The 27,057-nt window shown below is 40.2% G+C and overlaps 1 protein-coding gene and 1 non-coding gene across 3 annotated transcripts in view; both read left to right on the top strand.

The window, feature by feature from the left end:
* SEC24D (SEC24 homolog D, COPII coat complex component) overlaps window positions 1-27,057 on the top strand; it is a 112,092-nt gene that overhangs the window by 13,035 nt on the left and 72,000 nt on the right. The window contains exons 4-7 of one of the 2 annotated variants that reach the window (XM_007107837.3): window positions 4,323-4,471; window positions 6,051-6,329; window positions 6,614-6,741; window positions 20,983-21,094. In XM_007107837.3, the coding sequence (XP_007107899.1) occupies window positions 4,323-4,471; window positions 6,051-6,329; window positions 6,614-6,741; window positions 20,983-21,094 (668 nt within the window). Of the gene's footprint in view, window positions 1-4,322; window positions 4,472-6,050; window positions 6,330-6,610; window positions 6,742-20,982; window positions 21,095-27,057 lie in introns of both variants that reach the window. The other variant, XM_007107836.3, reaches the window with a different exon arrangement.
* On the top strand, window positions 12,115-12,187 carry TRNAD-GUC (transfer RNA aspartic acid (anticodon GUC)). Its single transcript has one exon. It is a non-coding gene; the product is annotated as a tRNA-Asp (tRNA).

Genomic DNA, 27,057 nt, shown 5'->3' with positions numbered 1-27,057 from the left:
GATGCCAGTGAGGGACTCTTGAAAGGCAGAGTGATAGTAAAAACAACACGGGGAATAAATCATATGTGCTTATAAATTAAGGAAGGGAGAAGTTGGAGGCAGGCCTGGAGAAGCCAAGGTATGAGATGTGGGAGATGCTAGGGCCACGCAGCCCCTCAGGACTGTGCCCTGGGAAGGGAGTCCGCGTCACACCTTCCCTGCTGGAATCCCCTCGTTGTTTGTCCTGTGAGGCGTTGCTGGTGAGAATCCCAGTGCCAGGCTGTACACAGTGTTTACGTTGGAATTTCTCCAAGGATCACCCAGAGGCTTCATTTCCCAGGTTCCTTTCTCAGGTTGTCAGGCTGCAAGGTTGGGGTTGGTGGAGGAGTAACCCTTCTGGAGGACTCTGGACCTTGCTGATGGTGAGGCCATTTCGTTAGCCTTTGAAGGAGCCTGTAGTCCCTGCTAAAGGGAAAACTCCCTCTGGAATGTTTTAAATCATCAAGTTCGTTCACTGACAGGGCATTTGTGAGGTTGACATGCCCTGGCTCTTGTCTGTTGTGATAACATTTGCCATTGACGTGGTGGCTCTATCGCTGGATGAGTGAGTCTGAGTAACTGGGTTTACATGGGATCGTGGTTTGAACAAGGAGCACGAGGTCAAAGCGCCTGACTCAGGACCTGCCCCTCCTGCCCCTAGCCTCGATAGCATGGTGGTGGGGCACTAGGGGAGGGCAGAAAGCCTGAACCAAGACGCTGCCTCTGGTTCAAGCAATTCACTAGCCTTGTGATGCTGGTGACGTTCCTGGGCCTCTAGACCGCATTTTCCTCACTTGTAAAATGAGGAAGTAGAATTCTCAGTCCAGAGTATAGAGGAGAAAATCTGGAGAAGTACATTGTTGTGAACTGCCAAGCAAGTCGGATTTTTTTTTTTTTAAAGAAATGCAAAAATTGAACAGCCCCTTTGAAGTTAAGAAAAGATTTGAGTCACTGGTATTAGCCTAGATTGGATTGATCTTTTTGGTTATTTCTACTTGTGTCACTTGAATGAGGTTGCTAGGAGTAGGTAAATCACAGACGTCGCCATCAGACCGATCTAAGCTGTGTGATTGTGAGCTCAGCACAGCGTCTGGCACAGTGACGAGTAGAGGCTCTGGGGTCGGGCACGTTTGATACCCTTGGCTCAGGGATTTCTGTCTGGATAAGTTACTCTGCCTCTGTGTGCCTTGGTTTCCTCGTCACAGTTGTGACAATAATGGTGTGGTGGTGAGGATTTTGATCACTAATCCGTGCAAAAAACCTTGCACAGTGCACAGCGCCCGTGAAGGACAACGCACGTTAGCAGTTATCAGCACCATCGCCACAGGATACGGAAAGTCTACGGTCTCTTGCTTGCCCTTCCTACTAGCTCAGTGTTGCTATACCCACCGCAGCTCGGTTTAGGAATCTGCCTTTATTGTGACTCCCAGGGAAGCACTGACAGATTTTGCCCCATCTCTTCCTCCTCCACTGGTCACTTGCCTCAACTTGAACTGTGAATTAAAGGTTGGACATGGGATTTAAAGACGGAAAAGTCTAGTATGCAGGCTAAGCCTCCATGGTGAGGCTACCTAGCCTCATGGGACGTATTTCTGCGTATACAGTTCAGCGCAAGCACAAAGGGCTCAGTGACTGTGCAGGTGAATCTCACCAGTCTGATAACAGGGGTTGTCAGAGAGCACAGATCCCATATGACCTGGCTCTGGTTATAGCACTTCAGGGAGTCATTTGTACTTAGAGGACCCGTCATGGACCCATCATAGAAATCTTTTGATTTTTTTCCCATATCTAAACTGTAGAATAAAAACGTGATTAATTCAGAGTCATTATGTTGATTTAAATTCAAAAATTATAAGTTTTCTTTTTAAATGTTGCTACTTCAAAGGTAATGTTTCCTAAAACTTAAAAATCATACCTAATCACTTGTCTTTTGATATTGGCTAAGGCGGAATGAATGTCTTAAACTTGTAAGTGGTACTAAAGTTATCTACAAAGTGTTACTGCTGGGTGGGATTAATCTCCTAAATAAATTCTATAACCTAAAGTTCCATTTTTTAATTATAGGGGGAAAAGTCAATTGTAAGTGTTCTATTTTGACCAAGAAATGGCAAATTGGGTGGGAAGGAAGGTTGGAAGGAGTCTCGTCTTCCCAAATCGAAGCTATTATTAAGGTGAATCTAATAAGAAATTGGTTGCAATGGAAAAGGAGAAAACAAGAAAAATAAGAGAAATACATAACTTGTTTTCTCTTCCATTTGTGTGTGTATGTGTAAAGCAATGACATGATTGGGCAGAGCTTTTGTTTTTCTCTAGTCTATGGGCTGAGTATTTAAAAATCTAGATTTTGTATCAGTCAAATCTTGAAAAATTTGGTACCTTATCTCCAAATTCTAACAAACTTCAGCATACAGCTCACTTCTTACGCAATTTGTTGTAAACTTGAAAATGAAGAGTATTTGAGGTTGAGCAGGCCACAGACAGCTGAGTCGACTCTCCAGAGGTTTAGGGTTAAACTGAGGCTAACTTTTCATGTTTTATTAATCCTCTGGTTATGATCCTTTATGGTTCTTTTTGGTTCTTTTTGATGGTGAATCTGCCCTCTTCTGACAGTCAATGAAACAGTTAATTAAAATATGTAATCGAATGTTTCTCAGCCCAGAAATATGTTAAATGAAGTAATCAATGAGAAATGTTTAAATCTATATGATTTTTAATTCTAACCACATTATATTTACAGCAGGGAAAGGGATTGTTCCATTTTTATGGATTGAAAGCTGAAAGCTACAGAGAATTAAGTGGCTTGTCCATGCTTACACACCAGCTCTCCAGGCTAGGGTTAGGGGCCTGGATTCTCACCTAAGCTCTGACACCCACATGCTGTGTGGTCTTGGATAAACTAATTTAGTAAAGTAATGAAATTGAAAAATATTAAACCACTCTGTGTGTTTAATATGTTTAGTTAGTCTCTTTTTTCATATGTATGTCAGAGTTTTTAAAATACTTTTTATTAAAAAATTATTTAATAAAAGTTACCCTTTAATACTATTTTATTTTTACTTTTAAGTTGATAATATTGCATTTAAAATCCAGATCTGTTTAAGACTTCGTTGATCAGGAAAAAAAATTTGTGAATTTCTGACGCCTAACTCCTAGGATATGTATTATGCAATGAATGATGAGTCGGTTTTTTCGAGTCAAAAAGTAATAGCTAATGGTGTGCATTCTTTCATTCTGTATTTTAAATCTTTAACCTTTTGTTAGGTTAAAAAAAATATTTGAGGGTGCTTGTCGTAACTTCCATCTGAAACATATTTCATCCTACCTGTACTATCTCTATAAAAAATGATTCACAGAATGTTATATTTTAAAAATATTGTTAACATCTGTGAAATATCTCTGAACACGTTTTGGGGAATTTTTTTCTCAAATGATTAAATAACACTACCCACCCCCTCCTCCCATTAACTGCTGGTCAGCCCAAGCCCTGTAACCATACTTCACACTAATACATTCTTGTAGAGAATGTACATTCTGCCTGTGTGCAATCGTTTCATATATCTATGAAACCCCATGCATGAGTTTTAAGAAAAAGACAAAAAGCATCATTTCTTGAGGAAAAAAATGATTTCTTTTTATGATGCAGTGGATTTACAAAACATAACTTTAAGACAGTTCTCAAAATCATTTCTAAGTGATCATAAAGGTACAGTCACAAAGCATTTTAGTTTTCTTGACTTCTGGTCTATTGATCATTAGTCCTAGCATAGATTAGGCTGTGATGGACTCAGCTTCCCAAAGTGATTTCCAAAACTTGTTCTTTGTTTATGTTAGAATTTTTTTTTTTTTGGCTAGGTGTCTTGGTAGGTTTAGCATGTAAGCATAGATATGGGATGATGCTACATGATTCATTTTGAGCTCACATTGAGGTTAATTAAAGATTTAATGTATAACTGCTATATTTAAAATGGCTAACCAACAAGGACCTACTGTTTAGCACAGAGACCTCTGCTCAATGTTATGTGGCAGCCTGGATGGGAGGTGAGTTTGGGGGATAATGGATACATATATATGTATGGCTGCGTCCCTTTGCTGTGCACCTGAAACTATCACAACATTGTTAATCGGCTACACTCCAATATAAAGTAAAGAGTTAAACAATAAATAAGTAAAAGATTTAGTGTATAACATCAGTCATTTTCCTAGTGCCGCTAGATGGGCTGATTTAATTTTACAAGTTACTGACATTTGTTGTATGTCATTTGCATATGAGACTATATGATATTAACACCCCTTTTCTCTCTCAGATTTCCTGGCCCTCCACCTGTCAACAGTGCGGCCCCCTCCTATGCTCCATACTCACCCTCTACACGGTCGTCTTACCCAAGTCCGGTGTCCACTTCATCCGTCGCCCAGCTGGGCACTCAGCTCAGTGCTATGCACGTCAACAGCTATGGTAACAATTTCATTATTCATGCTCATTGGCTGTCTTGTCTCATGAGTATTTTTACCAAGAAAGGTTTTCTTCAAGTTCAAAATAGACATACCTCTGGCATACCATATTGAAGTAGTATTTGGACATTTTCATATAAATCATCTGTATTATGTTTGGCAATAATTATTTTTTTCCAAATCATGCTGCCATTTATTGCAAGATAATTGAAGGACCCTCAGAGTACCTTATGTTCAACCCCAGATCAATAAAGAACAAAAAAATGCTGACTTCACAAATAAACATTAGACCAGTGAAATTATTTTAAGAAATGTGAGGGTAGTTTAACCCTGTGTTTATTATGAGGCCCCCAAATCAAAAATATAGTACTCTTTGTTTCACAGTGCTTTTTGTTGTTGTTGTTTTTAATATAAATTTATTTATTTATTTATTTTGGCTGCGTTGGGTCTTTGTTGCCGTGCGCGTGGGCTTTCTCTTGTTGTGGCGAGCGGGGGCTACTCTTCGTTGCAGTGCGCGGGCTTCTCGTTGCGGTGGCTTCTCTTGTTACAGAGCACGGGCTCTAGGCGCATGGGCTCCAGTAGTTGCAGCACGTGGGCTCAGTAGTTGTGGCTCGCGGTCTCTAGAGCGCAGGCTCAGTAGTTGTGGCGCACGGGCTTAGTTGCTCTGCAGCACGTGGGATCTTCCTGGACCAGGGCTCGAACCCGTGTCCCCTGCATTGGCAGGCAGATTCTTAACCACTGCGCCACTAGGGAAGCCCCACAGGGCATTTTAATTCTGCATTTAGGTCATGGGAAGAATGGAAGCTCAGATGCTGTGGGACAGAAAAGAGAACAATAGGAGAGAAAACAGTTACGGTACTGAGATTAACATCAATAGCAATGCTGTATAAGAGCCATAGAAATTTTCACTGGAACAACAGCATAGTCAGCCATTTATCTTGATGACAGATGTTTTCATTACTTAAAGTTAGTTTCTTAAAAGTAGCAGTAAAAAAACCCCTCAGAGTATTTCTTTTTACTGGTTTCAAAATAGCTAAGTCTCCAAAGCAGCAGCAGTGCAGTTTCACGTAATCAAAGAAAGGAAAAAACAATCTGGTTTTATGATTTCCAGTATAATTCGATAGAATTTTAGTGGCCCATCCCTTCTCCTTGGTTATTTCTACCTACTTCCAAAATCCATTCGATCAAGTCAAGCACAGGATGCAAATAATTTATTGACTTGAGTGAATAATGCTTGTCACGCACAAAAAATTTTTTCTTCTGTGTGATTTTCTATATTCTGTACCAGATAAAATTCCTTAATTAATGCCATGTGTCATGAAAAGTGAATGCAACTGAGTTAAAATTTATCCTACTAATTTTCTCACTATCATTATAAATATTGCTCCACTTGTATGCAGTACTCCGAATAGCATTTGTGTCACTTTCTGAATGATGATTTCATCTTGTGGGGAAAACAATGTGACTTGTACGGGCGCCTTCTTGCTTTATTCTGAAAAAGAATTGTCCCTGTTGTATACGTGGTAGAAGTCAGAGTGTTGAGAAGTGTGGCATTTAGGTGGGCTGGTCTTTTTCTGGCCTAGGTTCGGGCATGGCTCCCCCCAGCCAGGGCCCCCCTGGCCCTCCATCATCAACAGCAGCATTCCAGGGTCCTCCACGGTCTCCGCAGCCATCCATCTTGCAGCCTGGATCTCAGGTTCTCCCACCACCACCCACTGCACTAAACGGCCCCGGTGCCTCGCCCTTGCCTCCATCAACGCACAGACAAGACGGGCTCCCCGGGCCTGCTCCTTCGAACGCCCAGTACCAGCCCCCGCCTCTTCCAGGACAGACCCTGGGCCCTGGATATCCTCTGCAGCAGGGTAAGGTGGGCAGGGCTCAGAGCAAGGCCTTGGGTCCCCTGGGGGTACCCTTAATTGGGAATCAGATTTGTTCCTATGTTACTAGGCATCTATCACTTACTGTTTGTGAATAAGTGTGGCAAGTGCAAAGTAAAGGGGGAACTGTAAATATTCACGTTTAGCTCCCTGCCTTATTTAATATGAAAAATGCAAGGTGCTTGACTGAACAGTATAATATTGTCAGTGAGCCCTACATCTGGGTTTGGGGATTATAATCATTTCTTTTTAAATTTTTTTCCAAGCAGCCAACTATGGCCCCCAGATGGCAGGTGCACAGCTCTCCTACCCAGGAGGCTTCCCCGGAGGTCCTGCACAGATGGCTGGCCCACCGCAGCCCCAGAAGAAGCTGGATCCTGACTCTATCCCCAGCCCAGTAAGTGCTCTTCTCACTCTCACAGTCTACCTACCAAAAAACCATTCTTCATTCATTGTTCTCAGAAACTCTTCAGTTTGTTAGCATTTATCCTGTCCTTTATTGTCAAAGCACAATACCCATCACATGGATAAGGCTTGCTTCCTTCTGTGTATGTATGGGGGTGGTGAGGGTGGGTTATGGCATACCAGAGGTCTACATGAGAGAAACAGCCTGTGCAGATTTTTTTTAGTATCACATAAACTTGGCAGTATCTATTGATGTTTATATTCACATATATTGGCAGTATGTATTGATATTTAATGAGTAATTAGTAGTAAGAGTATATTCTATATAAAAATGCTATTTTAAGAAACTAAAGGACCCTTTTCAGGTTACTCATAGGAGTACAACGTATTTGGCATATTTTAAAAAACTGTTTTAAATAAAATTAGAGCTGTAACTTAATTCTCTGCCACCCAGGTGATTTTCTTTGGAGAATTACTTTTTAGTAACTGTATCAGTCGGCTTTTATTAGGTTAATCTGCATAACAAACAGTCCCCAACTTGGCTTACATCCACAAAGATTTATTTATCACTTAGGTTACATGTACGCTGCAGTAGCTGCAGTTTGGTTTTAGGTTCTGCTCCATATGCCCGTATCACTCCAGAATCTAAGGTGAAAGGGCACCCCTTATCGGGGACATGTATTCTCATGGCAAAGAGAGAAAAGGAGGAAAACTGGTCAATAGCTGTTAAAGTTTCCAGTCAGATGTGGTACATGTCACAACCACACACATGCCCTTGGCCGAAACAAGTTATATAACAAAGTCTGATGTCAATGGGGGAGGGACGTAAACACTTCCCTCAGAAGAAACTGCAAGTCTTATGGCTTTGAGCAAGGATATAAAGTCCTTTGGAATAAGAATGAAATTGTCTGCAGTTAACTTGCATCTTTGAAGTGGTTCTATAAACATGAGTAGAAAAAGTTAGAAAGAGACTAAGGAGCACTAAGAGGTATTATATTTCATATATATAGATATATATATATACACACACACACATATGTGTGTGTGTGTGTGTGTGTGTATATATATATATATATATATATATGAAATACACACACATATATGTGTGTGTGTGTGTGTGTGTGTGTGTGTGGCCTAACTTTTGCATGTAACAAACCACCAGCAAACTTAGTAGCTTACAACCACTATTTATTAATGCTCATGAGTCAGTAGGTCCTCTGGGCTGGGCTTGACTGATTTTGGCTGGGCTTGCTTTGTGCATCTGGGGTCAGCTAGAGACTTGGCTGGAGCCCAAATGGTCTATGAGTTTTCTGCAGTTGCTGTAATCAAGTACCATAACCTGAGTGGCTTAAAGCAACAGAAATTTATTCTTTTACTGTTCTGGAGGTCATAAGTCTGAAATCAATGTGTTGGCATGGCTGTCTTCCCTCCAAAGGCTCTGTGTGAGAATCCATTCCTTGTTTTTTCCAGCGTCTGGTGGCTCCAGGCATTCCTTGGCTTGTGGCTGCATCATTCCAATCTTTGCCTCTGTTGTCCTATCACCTCCCCCTCTTCTCTGTGTCTTTTCTTCCGGGTGTTGATCTCAGAACTCCCTGTACCCCTCTCATAAGTTTCATGTGATTCCAGTTGGGGCCCACCCAGATAATCTAGGATAAGCACTGTCTCTCAAGATCCTTAATTTAATCAATTCTTTTGCTATATGCAGGCTTAGTCACAGGTTTCAGGGATTAGGACATGGATGTATCTTTTTGGGGGGCTATATATTCAGCCCACTATAAATGGCATCATTCATGCATTTGGTATTTGTTACCCATCTGTTAGCTGGGGATGGTTGAGTTCTGTCACCAAGCAGGATCGCCTAGGTTTGGCAGTGCCAGAGATCCACGAGGGAAAGTAGGAATATGCAAGGCCTCCTGAGGATGGTCTGCAGTGTTCTCTCATCCAAAGCAAGTCCCAAGACCACCCCAGAGTCAAGGGGCAGAAGAATAGACCCTGCCTCTGCATGGGAGGAGCAGCAAAGTCCTTAAATCCACAGACCTAACCTAACCCTAACCCTAACCCTAACCTTAACCCTAACCCTAATGGCACAGGTGGAGGATTTTGGCTATTTTTGTACTCTGCCACTTATTCTATATTTTTTAAAATATAAACTTGAAGATTTGTGATAAAGTATCTGATGCCATGTTAGAAATTAAATTTTAATAACTCTTAGTGCCCTTATTGATGATCATGTTACCAGCCATTACTTTTCTAGTTTAATATTATTTGATTATTCCAGTTGAAGAAGTATCATGTATTTACATGGTTTACATTTTGGCTTCCTGTTTCTCTGCTTGTATATAACATCTACAGACCCTTTGGGTCATTCCACTTCATTCTCTGATGTTTCTAGCTCCTGGTTCATTGTTAGTTAATCTCTCCAGTACTGTTTCTGTTTCAGTTCTTGGCAATTTTACTATCCATCTGTAGAAACTTCCATTTCTCTGGCCTCTCAGTTCTTGATGTTATTTTCTTCCAATGTTCTTTGTATCTACCCCACTTACTCCTATCTTTACCAGTGACTGTACTCCTTCAAAGTCTCAGTTGAAAGCATCCCGTCCTCCAACCACTGCCTTCTATCTTTTCAGCCCATTCCCTTGAGGACTCAAACTTCAATAATAATTCATCCACCAGGATTTACAACCTACCACTTTTTCTTGACTCACGTCACCTTCACCTTCTCACTTCTCCTCTGCAGCCTATGTTATGTGAGCCATGATTATAAATTTGTCCCTTGCATCTTCTGCCCTGAACTCCTTTGCCCCCTCCCTCCACTGCCTTCACCTAGGAAATTCCCATTTGTTATTAAACCAACTCTCCACCTACTCCGTTGCCTGCACCCCAGATGCTGAAGGCAACTTGAGAAGGATACACACCACACTTACTGGTCTCACTTTGAATTCATAACCACTAAACTAAAGTGAAGCTTTAGTGTGTGTTTCTAAAACCTGACTGCACAGAATAATAACTGGTAGAGCATTTAAAATTATTGATGCCTTGCTCCCAGCCCCCCAGATTATGATTTAATTGTACTGGGCATTGGAATTTTTCAAAGTTCCTCTGTTAATTCTAACGTGTAGCAAGTTTGGAGACCATCACCCAACTCCACTGACCCTCCCATTTTCCTGGATGACTGTCATTTCTTCTCTCTTGAAACTCCTAACACTACCTTTTCCTTGTCTGACTCTTTAATGTTAACCTGCTCCTTATTACACTGAGAAAATAGAAGAAATCCAAAGAGAACCTCTGCATGTTTCATTTCCACATCTCACTGCATCTGTGCTCATTTATCCCTCTTCCTCCTGTTAGTGTGGATAAGCTTGTCCATACTCCTGACCAAGGCCATCACCTCCACTTGTGCCCTAGAATCCATCTCTACGGCCTTTCAAGAACAGCCGTCCAGAGAATGTCCCCTGTATTAGAGTTCTCCAGAAAACAGAACCAATAGGATATATGTCTATATATGGAAATAAATTTATTTTAAAGAATTGGTTTACTCAGTTGTTGGAGACTGGCAAGGCCAAAATCTGCTGGGCTGGCCAGCGCGCGGGAGACACAGGAAGAGCTGACGTTGCAGCTTGACTCTGAAGGCATCTGAAGCAGAATTCCCTCTTCCTCAGGGAAACCTCAGTATTTTTCTCTTAATCTGCAACAGGTCTGAAGAGGCCTACCCACACTGTGGAGGGTACTCTGCTTCATTCAAGGTCTACTGATTAAATGTTAATCGCATTAAAAAAGATACCTTCACAGCAAGATCTAGACTGGTATTTGAAACTGGGTACCATGGCCTAGCCAAGTTGACACATGAAATTACCCATCACATCCCCTCTCTGCTGCATTATCTTTACTTATTTGAAGATAAACTTCAGTTTTTCTCTGTCTAGATCATTCTCATCAGAATATAAACCTCCCGAAATACCTCTTATTGTTAATGAAAGAAGCCTCCTTTGTCCCTTCCCCATATCTATCCAGTTTCCTCCCCATTTTGTGGCTCTCTTTTACAGCAAGAAATCTCTAGGAGGGTTGCCTTTACCCACTCTCTTGGTTCATCTCCTCCTGTTCCCTCCTGAACCTGTTCCAGTTTAGATCTTATCACTACAACCCCACTAATACTATGCTTGTTCAGGTCTCCAGTGACCTCCCATTTCCAAATCTTGTGGCCAATTCTCAGATCTCCTCTGTCTTGACCTGTCAGCAACAGATTTGACACATCTGTTCATTCCATCCTCCTTGAAACACCTTTTCAGTGGGGTTACCGTGTCCCCAGCACATAGAACAGTGCCCAGTACATAGTATGCACTCATATTTGTTGAACGAATGAATGTTAACAACAAAAGCGATGAGCAGTATATTGTATCATTCATCCAAGACCCTTAAAATACACACATACAAATCAGTCCAATATTATTTTATCTTAAGAGTAATGGCAACACCACCCACTCCTTTACATCTCTGCTTGTTTCACTGGTGGCTCTTTCCTGTCTCCTTTGTTGGTTTCACCTCGTCTTTGCAACCTCCTCGTGTTAAAAGTGTCCCAAAGTCTTTGGACCCATCCCCTTCTCCATCGCCATTTACTCTCTAGTCAGCTCTACTCGAAGTGTGCTCCTAGGACGGCACATGAATATTGGCTGGAGCAACCAAAATGTCCATCAGCAGATGACTAGATAAGGAAGATGTGGTACATATATACAATGGGATACTACTCAGCCGTAGAAAGCATAAAATAATGCCATTTGCAGCAATATGGATGGACCTAGAGATTATCATACTAAGTGAAGTAAGTCAGACAGACAAATATCATATGATATTACTTACATGTGGAATCTAAAATATGATACAAATGAACTTATTTATGAAACAGAAATAGACTCATGGACATAGAAAACAAGTTTATGGTTACCAAAGGGGAAAGGGGATGGGGGAGATAAATTAGGAGTTTGGGATTAGCAGATACAAACGAATATATATAAAATAGATAAACAACAAGGTCCTACTGTATAGCACAGGGAACTATATTCAATATCCTGTAATAAACCATAATGGAAAAGAATATAAAAAAGAATATATATATATGTATAAGTGAATCACTTTGCTGTACACCAGAAACTAATACAACACTGTAAATCTACTTTACTTCAATAAAAAATTAAAAACAAAGCAAAACAAAAAAAACATTGGCTTGGAGCTTAATAGAAATGCATGTTCTCAGGCTCCACCCCAGACCTGAATCAGAATCTCTAGGAATGGGGCCCTGGAATCTATTTTAACAAGCTCTTCAGTTGATTCTTAGGCACACTAAGGTTTGGGAAGCACCACTTTAGGGAATTCCCTGATGGTCCAGTAGTTAGGACTCCACACTGTCACTGCTGAGGGCCTGGGTTCAATCCCTGGTCAGGGAACTATCATCCCACAAGCCACACAGCACGGCCAAAAAATAAATTAAAAAAAAAACAAAAAACAATAACAAAAGAACCCAAAAACGTGGCCCGAGAAGTACCGCTTTCGATGACTCATTCTCATGGCTTTAAATGAGAACGTAGATACTCCTAGTCAAGACCTTTTCCTTGAAATCCAGGTTGCAACCCCGTTCTTCCAGGTCCTCTGGCCAAAAAACTTGGAGTCATCCTTGATTCTCTCTTTCTCACATATCTCACATTTAGTCCTTTAGCTAATTCCATTGCTTCTGCCTTTTGTGCTCATCCTGGTCCAAGCCGCTACCATCTATACCCACCTGGATTATTATAAGAGCATCCTAACTGGTCTCCCTGCTATTCTAGTCTGCACAGCAGCCAGGGTGATCCTTTTACATTCTAAGTCAGATGATGTCACGGCTCATAACAAACCCTCCAATACTCCTCAAGTTAGAAACCAAAGTTCCTACAAAGGCCTGCAAGACCCTACCGTATTTGCCACCCCTGACACCGCCCACCCCCTGCCACACACACACACACACACGCCACTCTGACCTGGTCTCTTACCACTCTTCTCCATCACTTTGCTTTGCGTCACACCAGCCTCCTTGTTATGCCTCAGCCACGCCAAGCGTACTCCTGCCTCAGGGCCTTTGCACTTGCAGTTTCCTCTGCCTAGATTCTCCTCCCCTACATACATACAGAGCATGGCTCAATCTTGCATTTCCTTCACGTCCTCATTGCTCATCCCCCATCTCACTGGCACCCCATCCATATCACTTCATATCCACAGCACTTATTACCTGACCTGGATGTATCTTATTTATGCATTTATATATCGCCTGTCTTCCATACTAGAATGTCAGCTCCAAGAGGTCAAGGATTTGGTTTTGTTCAGTACTGTGCCCCTAACCTATAGCACAGGGCCTGGTATAGAGTATGCACTCACATATTTGTTCAATGAATGAATGTTAACAACAAAAGCAATAAGCAGTATGTGATGTGATTTATTCAAGACCCTTAAAATATGCACATATAAGTCAGTCCAATATTATTTTTATCTTAAAAGTAATAAAATAGCAATACCAGATGGAGCCTGTTTTTATATTCTTATTACCAGAGTAGGATGCTTTTGCTAACTAAATTAATTCTTCCTTCTGGAAAGAAAGATGTGAAATCATGTTTACTGAACTCCTGTTGCATTCCAGTCCTGAGCTAAGTGCTCACTACAACTCTCTTGGATGGTGGTCTTAGCCATATTTTGGAAGTGAGGACACTGGTATCACCATCGAACTCTTCCTCACTCTTTGTATCAGCAGGAGGATTATTCAGCAGTTGAGATCTTCCTAGTCTCCTCTTTTTCTTACCATGCCCAAGTGCAAATAATTCTGCTTTAAGCAGCCTGCCTTAGATGTGTACATGCATCTTATTATCTTGTCTCTCCCTTATCCTTTTTGTTCATTTATCTCAAGAGAATCACTTTCTTTTTTTCTCTTTCCTGATTCTATTTTGTGAAACTAGAATACTCTGTTCATAGCAGATATGTGTGAAAGCAATTCTAGTGGCGGAAAAATAAATCTATACATTTTGAAGTAGCATTGGCATTATCAGGAGTCACTGTCACCAAATTTGAAACCCTTTAAGAACTGAGACACAGTCACAATCTCTATTGAAATTTCTGTGTTTTGTTTTATCTCTAAGCTGTTTTCCGAGAATATGGATTTGAGGTTAAAAAAAAAACAACAACCAAAAATACCCCTGTATTTTTAGAAATTACTAGAACTGTTTGTTATATTTCTCACTCCCTTTGTAGTATTCTAGCCAAGATGTGAATTAATTTAGAAATGTAATTACCACCATTAACATTGTTTCTTTGGAGGCAGTGCTTTGTGAGTTGCAAATGGCTAATTTAAAATAAACTTTTTGGAAGTAGAGTCTATCTGAAGACTGAGAGCTATCTATGTTCAATATATAGATTATTATGACTTTTACCTCGCTTTCATATTTGACACTTCATTGGTTGAAATGATGACAGTAAATGTAAACTACTCCAGTTTTGAATGAACCAGATGAACTTTGTGGTTGAAATGTAGAGTGTAATTACAGTGTTTTGATTTTTCTGTTTGCTTCTTGTCTCTGCCCATGGTAGCTTTTAGTCTCGTTTGTATCTTACAGTAGTTGTGTTTGGAGCATATTCTATATCCTTAATTTAGTAAGATTCAAATCCTATGAAATTAAAAAGACAGAAATGCATGGATTTAAAAGCAGGCTAGATCTGTCTTTGATATGCTGTAAAAACCAATGATATCAATGCCAGGTGGGGCCTGGATTGGATGAGATGGGAAGGGAAAATGGAGCAGGTAACGTTTCAGAGCTTGGGGGAAGACAGTTTTCATATTAGTAGTAGTTTCTTTTTTTTTTAATTGAAATACAGTTGATTTACAATATTGTGTTAGTTTTAGATGTACAGTAAAGTGATTCAGTTATACATATATATTTTTTTTTCAGATTCTTTCCCATTATAGGTTATTATAAGATATTGAATATAGTTCCCTGTGCTATAAACACAACAGTAAATCCTTGTTGTTTATCAATTTTATATATAGTGGTGTGTATATGTTAACCCCAAACTCCTAGTTTATCTCCTGCCCCTTCCCCTTTGGTAACCATACATTTGTTTTCTATGTCTGTGAGTCCGTTTCTGTTTTGTAAATAAATTCATTTGTATTATTTTTTAGATTCCACATATAAGTGATATCATATATTTGTCTTTCTCTGTCTGACTTCACTTAGTATGATAATCTCTAAGTCCATCCACATTGCTGCAAATGGCAATATTTCATTCTTTTTTATGGTTGAGTAATATTCCATTGTGTATATACGTGTGTGTGTGTGTGTGTGTGTACACACACGCATCACATCTTCTTTATCCACTCATCTGTTGATAGACACTTAGATTGCTTCCAAGTCTTAGCTATTGTAAATAGTGCTGCTATGAACGTTGGGGTGCATGTATCTTTTTGAATTAGTTTTCATCTTTTCCAGGTATATACTCAGGAGTGGCATCACTGGATCATGTGGTAGCTCTATTTTTGTTTTTTTGAGGAAACTCCATACTGTTTTCCATAGTGGCTGCACCAATTATATTCCCACCAACAGTGTAGGAGGGTTCCTTTTTCTCCACACCCTCTCCAGCATTTAGTATTTGTAGACTTTTTGATGATAGTAATTCTGACCAATGATACCTCACTGTAGTTTTGATTTGCATTTCTCTAATAATTAGTGATGTTGAGCAACTTTTCGTGTGCCTTTTGTCCATCTGTATGTCTTCTTTGGAGAAATATCGATTTAGGTCTTCTGCCCATTTTTTGATTAGGTTGTTTTTTTCCTTGATATTGAGCTGTATGAGCTGTTTGTATATTTTGGAAATTAATCCCTTGTCAGTCACATCATTGGCAAATATTTTCTCCCAGTCCGTGGGTTGTCTTTTTGTTTTGTTTATGGTTTCCTTTGTTGTGCAAAAGCTTTTAAGTTTGATTAGCCCCCATTTGTTTATTTTTTATTTTATTTCTTTTGCCTTGGGAGACTGATCTAAGAAAATATTGCTATGATTTATGTCAGAGAATGTTTTGCCTGTGTTCTCTTCTAGGAGTTTTATGGTGTCATGTCTTATATTTAAGTCTTTAAACCATTTTGAGTTTATTTTTGTATATGGTGTGAGGGAGTGTTCTAACTTCACTGATTTACATGAGGCTATCCACCTTTCTCAGCACCACTTTCTGAAGAGACTGACTGTTCTCCATTGTATATTCTTGCCTGCTTTGTTGAAGATTAATTGACCATGGGTGTGTGGGTTTATGTCTGGCCTCTCTACTCTGTTCCATTGAGCCGTGTTTGGTTTTGTGCCAGTACCATACTGTTTTGATTACAGTAGCTTTGTAGTGTTGGCCAAAGTCTGGGAGGGTTATGCCTCCAGCTTTGTTCTTTTTCCTCAGGCTTGCTTTGGTAATTCTGGGTTGTTTGTGGTTCCATATAAATTTTAGGATTATTTGTTCTAGTTCTGTGAAAAATGTCATAGGTAATTTGATAGGATCACATTAAATTTGTAGATTGCTTTGGGTAGTATGGCTGTTTTAACAATATTAATTCTTCCAATCCAAGAGATGGGATATCTTTCCATTTTACTTTCTCTTTCTGATAGTTCATTATTAGTGTAAAGAAATGCAACAGATTTCTGTATATTAATCTTGTATCCTGCTACCTTCCTGAATTCATTTATTAGTTCTCATAGTGTTGGTGTGGAGTATTTAGGGTTTTCTGTATAGAGTATCATGTCATCTGCATATAATGACAATTTTACCTCGTCCTTCTAATTTGGATACCTTTTATTTCTTTTTCCTGTCTGATTGCTGTGGCTAGGGCTTCCAGTACTATTTGAATAGAAGTGATGAGAGAGGGCATCCATGTCTTGTTTCAGAATTTAGCAGGAAGGCTTTCAGCTTTTCACTGTTGAGTATTATAATGGCTATGGGTTTGTCGTAAGTGTCGTTAACTCTCAACCACTGCGCCATCAGGGAAGCCCTATAGTGTCCTTCTTTATCTTTCTTTATGGCCTTTGTTTTAAAGTCTATTTTGTCTGATATGAGTATTGCTACCCTTACTTTCTTGTCATTTCCGTTTGCATGAAATATCTTTTTCCATCTCCTCACTTTCAGTCTATGTGTGTCTTTCACCCTAAAGTGGGTCTCTTGTAGGCAGCATGTTATAGGTTCTTGGGTTTTTTTTAATCCAATCTTCCACTCTGTGTCTTTTGATCAGAGCATTTAGTCCATTGACATTTAAAGTAATTATTGAGGGCTTCCCTGGTGGCGCAGTGGTTGAGAGTCTGCCTGCCGATGCAGGGGACACGGGTTCATGCCCCGGTCCGGGAAGATCCCACATGCCGCGGAGCGGCTGGGCCCGTGAGCCACGGCCGCTGAGCCTGCACGTCCGGAGCCTGTGCTCTGCAACGAGAGAGGCCACAACAGTGAGAGGCCCACGTACCACAAAAATAAATAAATAAAAATAAATAAAATAAAGTAATTATTGATAAGCATGTATTTATTGCCATTTTAAACCTTGTTTTGCAGTTTATTGTGTAGTTCTTCTTTGTTCCTTTCTTCTTTTTGTTTTTCTTTTGTGATTTGATGGTTTTCTTTTGTATTACGTTTAAGTTCCTTTCTTTTTGTTTTTTGTGAATCTGTTGTGTGTTTTTGATTTGTGTTTACCCTGGTTTTCAAGTATGTTAACCCATAACTATTTCTACCTTCTTTAGACTCATAGTCATATAAGTTCAAATACCTTCTAAAATATCTACATTTTTTAATGCCCCTCCCCCACATTTTATGATTTTGATGTCCTATTTTACATCTTCATGTTTATTTTTTTTTGCTGTTCATTATAGTTATAACTGCTTTTATAAAAATTTTCTTACTGGCTTATCTAAGTGATCTTCAATCTTTTTATATATTTGCCTCTCCTATTGTGTTTTTCCCTTTCCTATAGATTCTTGCTTCTTTTCTGCTTAGAGAAGACCCTTCAATATTTCTTTTAGGTTAGGTTTAGTATTGCTATCTTCTTTTAGTTTTTGCTTGTCTGAGTAATTCTTAGTTTCTCCTTCTATTCTAAAGGTTAATCTTCCTGTGTAGAGCATCCTAGGTTGCAGGTTTTTCCCTTTCAGGACTTTGAACATATAATGCCACTCCCTTCTGGCCTGCAACATTTCTGCAGAGAAATCAGCTGATAACCTTATGGGGGTTCCCTTGTACTGACTCTTTGTTTTTCTCTTGCTGCCTTTAGAATCCTCTCTTTATCTTTAACTTTTGCCATTTTAATTATGTTATGTCTCATCGTGGGTCCGTTTAAGTTCATCTTGTTTGGGACCCTCTGTACTTCCTGTACCTGGATATCTGTTTCCTTTTTAGGTTTGGGAAGTTTTCAACCATAAATTCTTCAAATACATTTTTGATCCTCTTTTCTCTCTCTTCTCCTTCTGGAACCCCTATTGTATGTATGTTGGCATGCTTTGTATTATCCTGTAGATCTTGTATGTTCCTTTAATTTTTTCTTTTTTCTTTTTTTTTTTTACATTTGTCTTTGTCTTCCTGTCTGCTGTTCTGATTGGGTGATTTCTATTATTTATCTTCCAGATCACTTATTTGTTCTTCTGCGTTATTTGGTCTGCTATTCATTGCCTTTAGCTTGGTGTTTATCTTGGCAATTGAGTTGTCTAATTTTGATTCGTTCCTCTTTATAGTTTCTAGTTCCTTGTTACAGTGACCTGCATTTCTATAGATAAATTTTCTTAATTCCTTCAGCATTTTTATTGCCTCATTTTTGAACTTGGGATCTGGTAGACTGGAGTTGTCTTTTTCATTGTTTATTCTTTAGGGGGTTTCTCCAGTTCTTTTAATTGGGAGTAGTTCCTCTGCTTTTTCATTTTACTTAAATTTCTCTGACTCTATGAATTTAGGAGAAACAGTTATCTACTGTGGTCTTGAAGGGCTTTTTTTATGTGCGAGCGTCCTTGTGTAGACTGTGTGAGTCCAGTATTTTTGATATAAGGGCTGCTTTTAGTATGGATGTCTGCCACGTCTTTCCTCAGAGTGTGCTGGCTGTTGTCCCCTTGATATGGGGTGTGTTTGGTGTTGTGGTGACCAGAGCCTGCACTGGATGTTGGGTGGGGCCTCCTCTTTGTTATGTGGTTGTCACGGCCCTGTCATGGGCAGGGTCAGCTCCCCAGTTGTTGTAGTAGAAGCCCCTAGATCTGTTTCTAAGCTGTGATGTGAGATAGGTGGGACTGGAGTGCTCCCGCTGGGAAAGGAGGCTCTGTATATTCCTCCCCAGGGGCGTTCCGCTGCAGACGTGCAATTCTGTGAGGATTCTGTGACGCCACCCACCACCTGGTGTGCTTGCCCACAAAGTCCATCACTGCTGGTGTGCCCCCTGGACCTTCCCCCACTGTGGGAGCTCTGATAATTGACTGGGATGCCAGCCCCACCTCTGGTGTGTGCCTGCTGCCAAAGCCCACTGCCACCAGAGGCATGACCTGCCATGAGCATGCTGATAATGGGGCTTGTGTGGTGGACCTGTGCTCCATCTTGCGCACACCAACAGTGGCATCCCCGACCACACTCCAGGCCCCTCGGGCTGCCTCTGCAGCCAGACTGAGTCCCCTCCCTGGGTCTGTCCACTGACGCTTATGTTTCAAGACCCAGCCACTGTGCACACCAGGAGGCACATGTCTCGGGCTAGGAAGTGGGACAGCATGGCAGCCCTCAGAGCTGGTCCCTCTCTGTGCTGCCTACCAGCAAGCCAGAACCTACGCACTCCTCCTGAGCAAAGTCCAGGCCTCTCCAACTCCCACTCTGTCCCGGCAGACCTCCCAGCAGGGGAAGGAGGTTCCCAGGGTGAGAGGACCTTTCCTCCTTCACAGCTCCCTCCCAGGGGCACAGGTCTCATCCCGATTCCTCCTTCCTTTTTGTTTTTTCCCTTTTGTACTACCTGGTTACATGGGGATCCTTCTTGCAGCTTTGATCTTGTGCCAGCTTTCAGTTGGTATTCTCTGAGAATTCTTCCACATGTAGATGTATTTTTGATGTGTTTGTGGGAGGAGGTGAGCTCCACATCCTTCTACTCTGCCATCTTGATCTCCCCTCACTTTAATAGTTTCTTTAGGACCACAAAAGCTTTGTATCCTCCAAGGCTACATGTTGCAGTCTGGGCACTCATCTCATTTCTCCCCTTTTTTCCCTCTTTTTACTGCTTGCTTTTTTTTTTACCCCGTTATCTCTTGTCCCTTTTATCCTATAAAGAAAAAAGTGAGGACAGGGAGAAGATAAAGAGGAAGAGAAAGGTCCTTTTATTATTAGAGTTCCTTCTTAACTCCATGCAACTAGATTTTGCTCCTTATTTTAATCCCTAGACAGTTACAACAGAAAGACAATGTTTTGTCTCTATAGTCTTCATCAATAAATGTTTCAGTAGAGAAATATAAGGTGTTTCCAAATTAAAGGACAGAAGTTAAGGGGACTTCCCTCGAGGTCCAGTGGTTAAGACTCCGAGCTTCCAATGCAGGGGGCGCAGGTTCAATCCCTGGTTGGGGAACTAAGATCCCATGTGCTGTGCGGCACAGCCAAGAACAAAAAAAAATTAGGGACTTTTGTTTCTTCTCATTTCTATATGATAGGCAAAAATCATATGGGAACACGATATTGTTTGTTTCTTATGTCTCAAGGAGCAGGGGTGTGGTGGAGGAAACTTGAAAGGCAAACTGAAGATCAAGAGGGATTTGAGGAGAAATGTTAAGTCTTCTTCAGCTTATATATTTTAAATCATTTCTTCTGAATTTATTTTTAGCCTTTTAGAGTTTTCTTTAACTTCAGAAAGTATTTTCTTTTAAAAAAAAAGGTATTTTCAGTTTCTTATCCTATGAGAATCTTTTCCCAAAAAACTCTTATCTATGGGCCCAGGAAACAAATTGAATAAAAATAGAGTTCTCCAAAAGATCAGGTCAGAGCTCAAGATCATTACAGAATAGAATTTGGAAGCTAGTGGCATAAAGTTGTGAAAGTAAGCAAAAGTGGGGCTGAAGACATGGTGGGTTCTCAACGAGAGTTTGATCTGAAATGAGCTGAAAGGATTTAGAAAATGCCTTTGTGTGTGTGTGTGTGTGTGAATAGCGTGAGGGGAAGGTTGGGAAGTCTTCACTTACTTTAACTTGCTCTTGATCTCTTATTTATCAGATCCAGGTGATCGAGAATGACAGAGCCACCAGAGGGGGACAGGTTTATACCACCAACACCAGAGGCCAGATCCCTCCCCTGGTCACTACAGATTGTACGATACAAGACCAAGGTATTTCTTTTCAGTTGCAGTTTTGACTGAGGTCTTAGTATTTCTCACATTTTTTAAGCAAATACATTGATACCCTTCAATAATGCTGTCACTGATGGGCAACCCCTTTATAGCTAGTTAACAGGAACTAATTTGCCATTAATCAAGTAAAGAGAAGGTACTGTCGTCTGAGTTCTACTGTATTCTCTGCTTGTAAAAATCTAGAGTTTCTGGTGAGATACAGTGCAATGTATCAATTTAAGAAAATTTTAAATTTTAATTTATGTGTTTAAAATTGTTCATGCCCTACTTTGGTTTAATTTATTTACTACAGTGGAAACCTGGCAGGATGACATGAGCAGAGCAGTAGGGGATTGAATACTTGAGTCAGCAGACCTGGTTCTAGTCCCAATGACATTTTTTTCAGCAGGTCCTTTAACATTTGGGGTTCTGGTTTCCTACTTTTCAACTGGGATGAGGAGAGGCTGAGCTCTGTCTCTACTGACTCTGTCCCATGTCTGCTATCAGCTTCATATATCTGTCAAGCCTCGTGCAGGTTTGGTCTTTCCGGGAATATATTACTCTGTTATTTATGGCAAGTTAAAATATAGCCTGATGAGATGTGGCGTCTCAGATTCTGAATAAACCCTTTTAATGGGTCATGTACTCGATCCTGGAAATATAACATTGGTATACAGGCGATCGTGTTGTCTCATCTCAAAGTTGTCAAGCCACCAGTTTCCAGATGGGGCTCCCCTCTCTTCACTCCATCCTCTGTGCTGCCTTTGGCACTGTCCTTATAGGGCAGGCAGCACAGTGAGGCAGGAAGAGCTCTGATTGGGAACCTCACACGCCTGCATGCAAATCCAGGGTCTCTTCCTTAGTGTCCTGAGCTCTGCTTATCCCACCTCTCTGAACCTCAGTGTTGCCCTCTGTAAGATGTTAGGACTAAGACCTGCCCTGCAGGGGCAGTGTACGGGTTAGAGATGACTCGTGTGTGCGTGTGTGCACACATATGTATGTTTATATGTATATGGGGGCTTGACATGTAGAAGGGGTTGATATAAATCACAGATGATGTTACTGTTATAGGTATTAATATTAAAACACACTTCAGATTACTTCATTTCCTATTCTAAAAATAATTTGTTCCTGACTACTTACAGAACCCATCCAAACTTGTCAAATGAATTCACATTTGTTAAGCACTTAGGACCTGGTATATAATAGGTTGAGCTCTATGAAATTACTGATTTTTTTTCTATTATTGTTGACCTACAAAAATGGCAATTTCATTTCAACCTAATAGTAAGTGTTACGTTCATGTTTTTAATATTTATTTATTTATTTAGTATTTTAGTTTGAGGCACTTTACAGACCTAAAGAATATTCCTTACCAGCCTCATCTCTCATCTGTTTCTTCCTCTGCATCTGCCTCAGCCGTACCAAGCTCATCTCCTTCCCCTCCTGTCTCTGATTCTCACTTTGTACTGTTTTCTCTGCAACAGACTGGGGACTGTTTTTTGTTCACTGTTGTACCCCTAGAAATTCACCTGGTATCTAGAATATAGTGGTTGCCCAACAAATATCTATTGAATAAATGTATTTGGTATATATAACTCTCACCTTTCTAGTTGGGAAATTCTTAGTTCTTCTAAACTCAATTTAATTTTTTCTTCGAAATCTCCTACAGTTGCTTCCCCCACAGTGCTTTGTATTCACTTCTTTCATAGCTCTTGTTCCATTAAATTTTACTGTGCTTTGGGTCTGTCTTTCCCACGAGACTATGAGCTACTTAGGAGCAGGATCGTACTTGTTCATTCATTCATTCACCTATTCAGCAAATATTTATCCAGTACCTATTACCAATGTGGTTAATATTTATTAAGTGCTTGCTATGCATTAGGATGGTCTTCTAAACACTTTATGTGGGTTAATTCACCTAATCCCCCCTGTAACTTAATGAGATAAGCATTAATATCATTCTCATTTTACAGAATGTGAAACGGAGGCACAGAATGCTTAGGTGACTTGCGCAAGATACGCAGCTAATGGGAAGCAAAACTAGAATTTGAACCCCAGCATTCTGATGCTAGAGCCCATGCTCTTAACCACTCACCTACTGCCTCTATTCAGAAATAAAAGCCACAGTTCTATCCTTAAATGGGTGTACAATCTGGCAGGGAAAAAGAGATAACTTTGTATTAATTAAACTGTTACAATAGCAGGATAAAAGGAATGTTGCTGTGGGAGCTTAAATGTCAGGTAACTAACCCAGCCTGTCCTGCTAGAGTGGGGACAACTAAGCTGAGTCTCAAGTGAGCAGGTGTAAACCAGAACAAAAGTGGAGACGTTGGGAGAGGAAAAGGTTGCCAGGCAGCGGAGTGGATATGCTAAGGTTTGGCAGTGGGGGAGAGTGTACGTGTTAAGGAGCACCATGTGCAGAGTTTTTGTTGTTTTTTTTTTGCGGTACGCGGGCCTCTCACTGTTGTGGCCTCTCCCGTTGCCGAGCACAGGCTCCGGACGCGCAGGCCCAGTGGCCATGGCTCACGGGCCCAGCCGCTCCGCGGCATGTGGGATCCTCCCGGACCGGGGCGCGAACCCGCGTCCCCGGCATCGGCAGGCGGACTCCCAACCACTGCGCCACCAGGGAAGCCCTTTTTGTTTTATTTTTGAACGCAGAGGTAATTTTATTATTGTGGTTAAATACACATAAAATAAAATTTGCTGTGTTAATAATTTTTAAGTGTACAATTCAGTGACGTTAATTACATTCACAGTGTTGTGCACCATCATGATTATCCATTTCCAGAACGTTTTCATCAACCTGCACTGAAAGTACCCAATAAACAATCACTCCCCACTCCTCCACTCCGCCAGCCCCTGGTATCTCATATTCTACTTTCTGTCTCTGTGAATTTGCCTGGTCTAGGTGCCTCACATAAGTGGATTCATACAATATTTATCCTTCTGTGTCTGGCTTATTTCACTTAGCATAATATTTTCGAAGTTCGTCCATGTTGTAGCATGTATCAGAATTTCATTCCTTTTTAGGGCTGAATGATATTCACTTTTATGTATATACTGCATTTTGTTTATCCATTTATCTTTTGAAGGACATTTGGGTTGTTTCCATCTTTTGACTACAGTGAATAGCCATAGCTATGAACATTGGTGTACAGGTATCTCTTTGAGTTCCTGCTTTCAGTTCTCTTGGGTGTATACCTAGGAGTGGAACTGCTGGGCCATATGGTACATGTAGGGAAAGAGTATGAGGCAGAAGCAGAAAGAGAAGGAAAGACTAGGATGGCAGGGTCCAGATCATTATCATCTCTCCATAGCCTGCAGCCCAGCCCTTGGCAAAAAGAAAGAGCTGCCTGGCATGGAGGGAGCCCTGAAGTTGGCCCAGTCACATCCCATTTGCTGTAAAGCCCCTTCCTCTAGCCTGGGTTATTTGCTAATACTTATTAGTAGGCTTTTTTTTAATTTATTTTTTTTAATTGAAGTATAGTTGATTTACAATATCATGTTAGTTTCAAGTATACAGCAGAATGATTCAGTTTTATGTAGATTCTTTTTCAGATTCTTTTCCTTTATAGGTTATTACACAATATTGAGCGGAGTTCCCTGTGCTATGCAGTAGGTCCTTGCTGATTATCTATTTTATACATAATAGTGTGTATATGTTAATCCCAACCTCCTAATTTACCCCTCCCCCACCCTCCTTTCCCCTTTGGTAACCGTAAGTTTCTTTTGTATGTCTGTGTGAGTCTCTTTCTGTTTTGGAAATAAGTTCATTCCTGTCTCTTGTTTTTTTTAGATTCCACATGTAAGCGATATCATATAGCACATGATATTTGTCTTTGTCTGGCTTACTTCACTTAGTATGATAATCTCTAGGTCCATCCATGTTGCTGCAAATGGCATTATTTCATTCTTTTTTATGGCTGAGTAATATTCCATTGTATAAATATACCACATCTTTACCCATTCATCTATCGATGGACATTTAGGTTGCTTCCATGTCTTGGCTATTGTAAATAGTGCTGCAGTGAACACTGGGGTGCACGGATCTTTTCAAATTATGGTTTTCTCTGGATATATCCCCAGGAGTGGAATTGCAGGATCATATGGTAGCTCTATTTTTAGTTTTTTGAGGAACCTCCATACTGTTCTCCATAGTGGCTGCACCAATTTACATTCCCACCAACAGTGTAGGAGGGTTCCCTTCTCTCCACACCCTCTCCAGCATTTATTATTTGTAGACTTTTTGATGATGGCCATTCTGACTGGTGTGAGATGATACCTCATTGTAGTTTTGATTTGCATTTCTCTAATAACTAGGGATGTTAAGCATCTTTTCATGTACCTTTTGGCTATCTGCATGTTTTTGGAGAAATCTCCATTGAGATCTTCTGCCCATTTTTTTGATTGGGTTGTTTGTTTGTTTTTGATATTGAACTGCATGAGCTGTTTGTATATTTTGGAGATTAATCCCTTGTTGGTCACATCATTTGCAAATATATTTTCTCCCATTCTGTAGGTTGTCTTTTCATCGTTGATGGTTTCCTTTGCTGTGCAAAAGCTTTTAAGTGTAATTAGCTCCCATTTGTTTATTTTTGTTTTTATTTCCATTACTCTAGGAGATGGATTGAAAAAGGTATTGCTGCAATTTATGTCAAAGAGTGTTCTGCCTGTGTTTTCCTCTAGGAGATTTATAGTATCCGGTCTTACATTTAGGTCTTTAACCCATTTTGAGTTTATTTTTGTGTATGGTGTTAGAGAATGTTCTAATTTCATTCTTTTACATGTAGCTGTCCAGTTTTCCCAGCACCACTTATTGAAGAGACTGTCTTTTCTCCATTGTATATTCTTGCCTCCTTTGTTGTAGATTAATTGACCATAAGTATGTGGGTTTATTTCTGGGCATTAGTAGACTTTTTAGGTTGTAGCCCAAGGATCTCAGACACACACAGAAATTCACAGATATAAACAAAGTATAGAAACAGAAGGAACCTTGGACTTCATTTGGTGTGCTGTCTCACTTTACAGATGTGAGGGCACTAAGGCCCAGAGAGGTTAAGTGATTCGCCCAGGGCCACACAGCTGATTACTGGCAAAGCCAGTGAAGAGAAACACCTACTTCAGGAATATTACTCCTTTGCTTTTGGCTGCAGGATCTAATTTAAGACTCAACTTGTCCTTTGCTTCTGTGCTTCTGCCCATCCTACAAGACCCTGTTCAAGCACTGCATCCTTTGTGTAGTCACGTCTGATCCATGTGGCAGACTCATTGCCTCTCTTGGGCCACTTCATAATCGATTTGCTCTTCTGTGATACTTACCAGCCATGTTGTAATTATCTGTTTTATTATTATTCTCTTCTACCAGACCTTGAAGCCAGAAGCTTCATTCTGTCCTGTCTCTAAGCTTCTAGCATGGGGATTGGCTTCATAAATATTTGTTGAATGAATAACTTATTGAATGTTTTCAGTCAGATTATCCCATAAGTTTCTTTATTAAGCATATTAGGAATTTTGGCTCTGAATTACCAAGGTTGCTAAATTATCTACTATAACCTTACCTTTCATGCCCTACTTCTGTATACTGGCTTAAAAAACAAATTCTTCATTGCTTTTTAAAAGTTTTATTCTTTGTGTGCATTATCTTCTTGTAACAAGTTTGTTTAGTCACCTTCACGAGCTCATTCATATGCATATTTCACTGTAAAAGGTAAGTTTTTTTAAAGATAACAAATACTCAATTTCAATATATTATTGGAAATGTTGAGTAGTGAAAGTTGAGTACAATGAAAAAATATACTTTAAAATATTCAAAAATTCTTATTTCCCACTATGTGTAACTTTGTGTGATGATGATAATGAGGAAGATTTTATCTAAGTTATATGAAATATACAATAATAGAGGTTCAAGCATATTTACATTTACTACCTAATATTGGATTGGCCAAAAAGTTCCTTCGGGT

This window comes from Physeter macrocephalus, chromosome 7 (assembly GCF_002837175.3).
Source record: "Physeter macrocephalus isolate SW-GA chromosome 7, ASM283717v5, whole genome shotgun sequence".
NCBI lineage: Eukaryota > Metazoa > Chordata > Mammalia > Artiodactyla > Physeteridae > Physeter > Physeter macrocephalus.
This window is presented reverse-complemented; position numbering and strand designations above follow the sequence as displayed.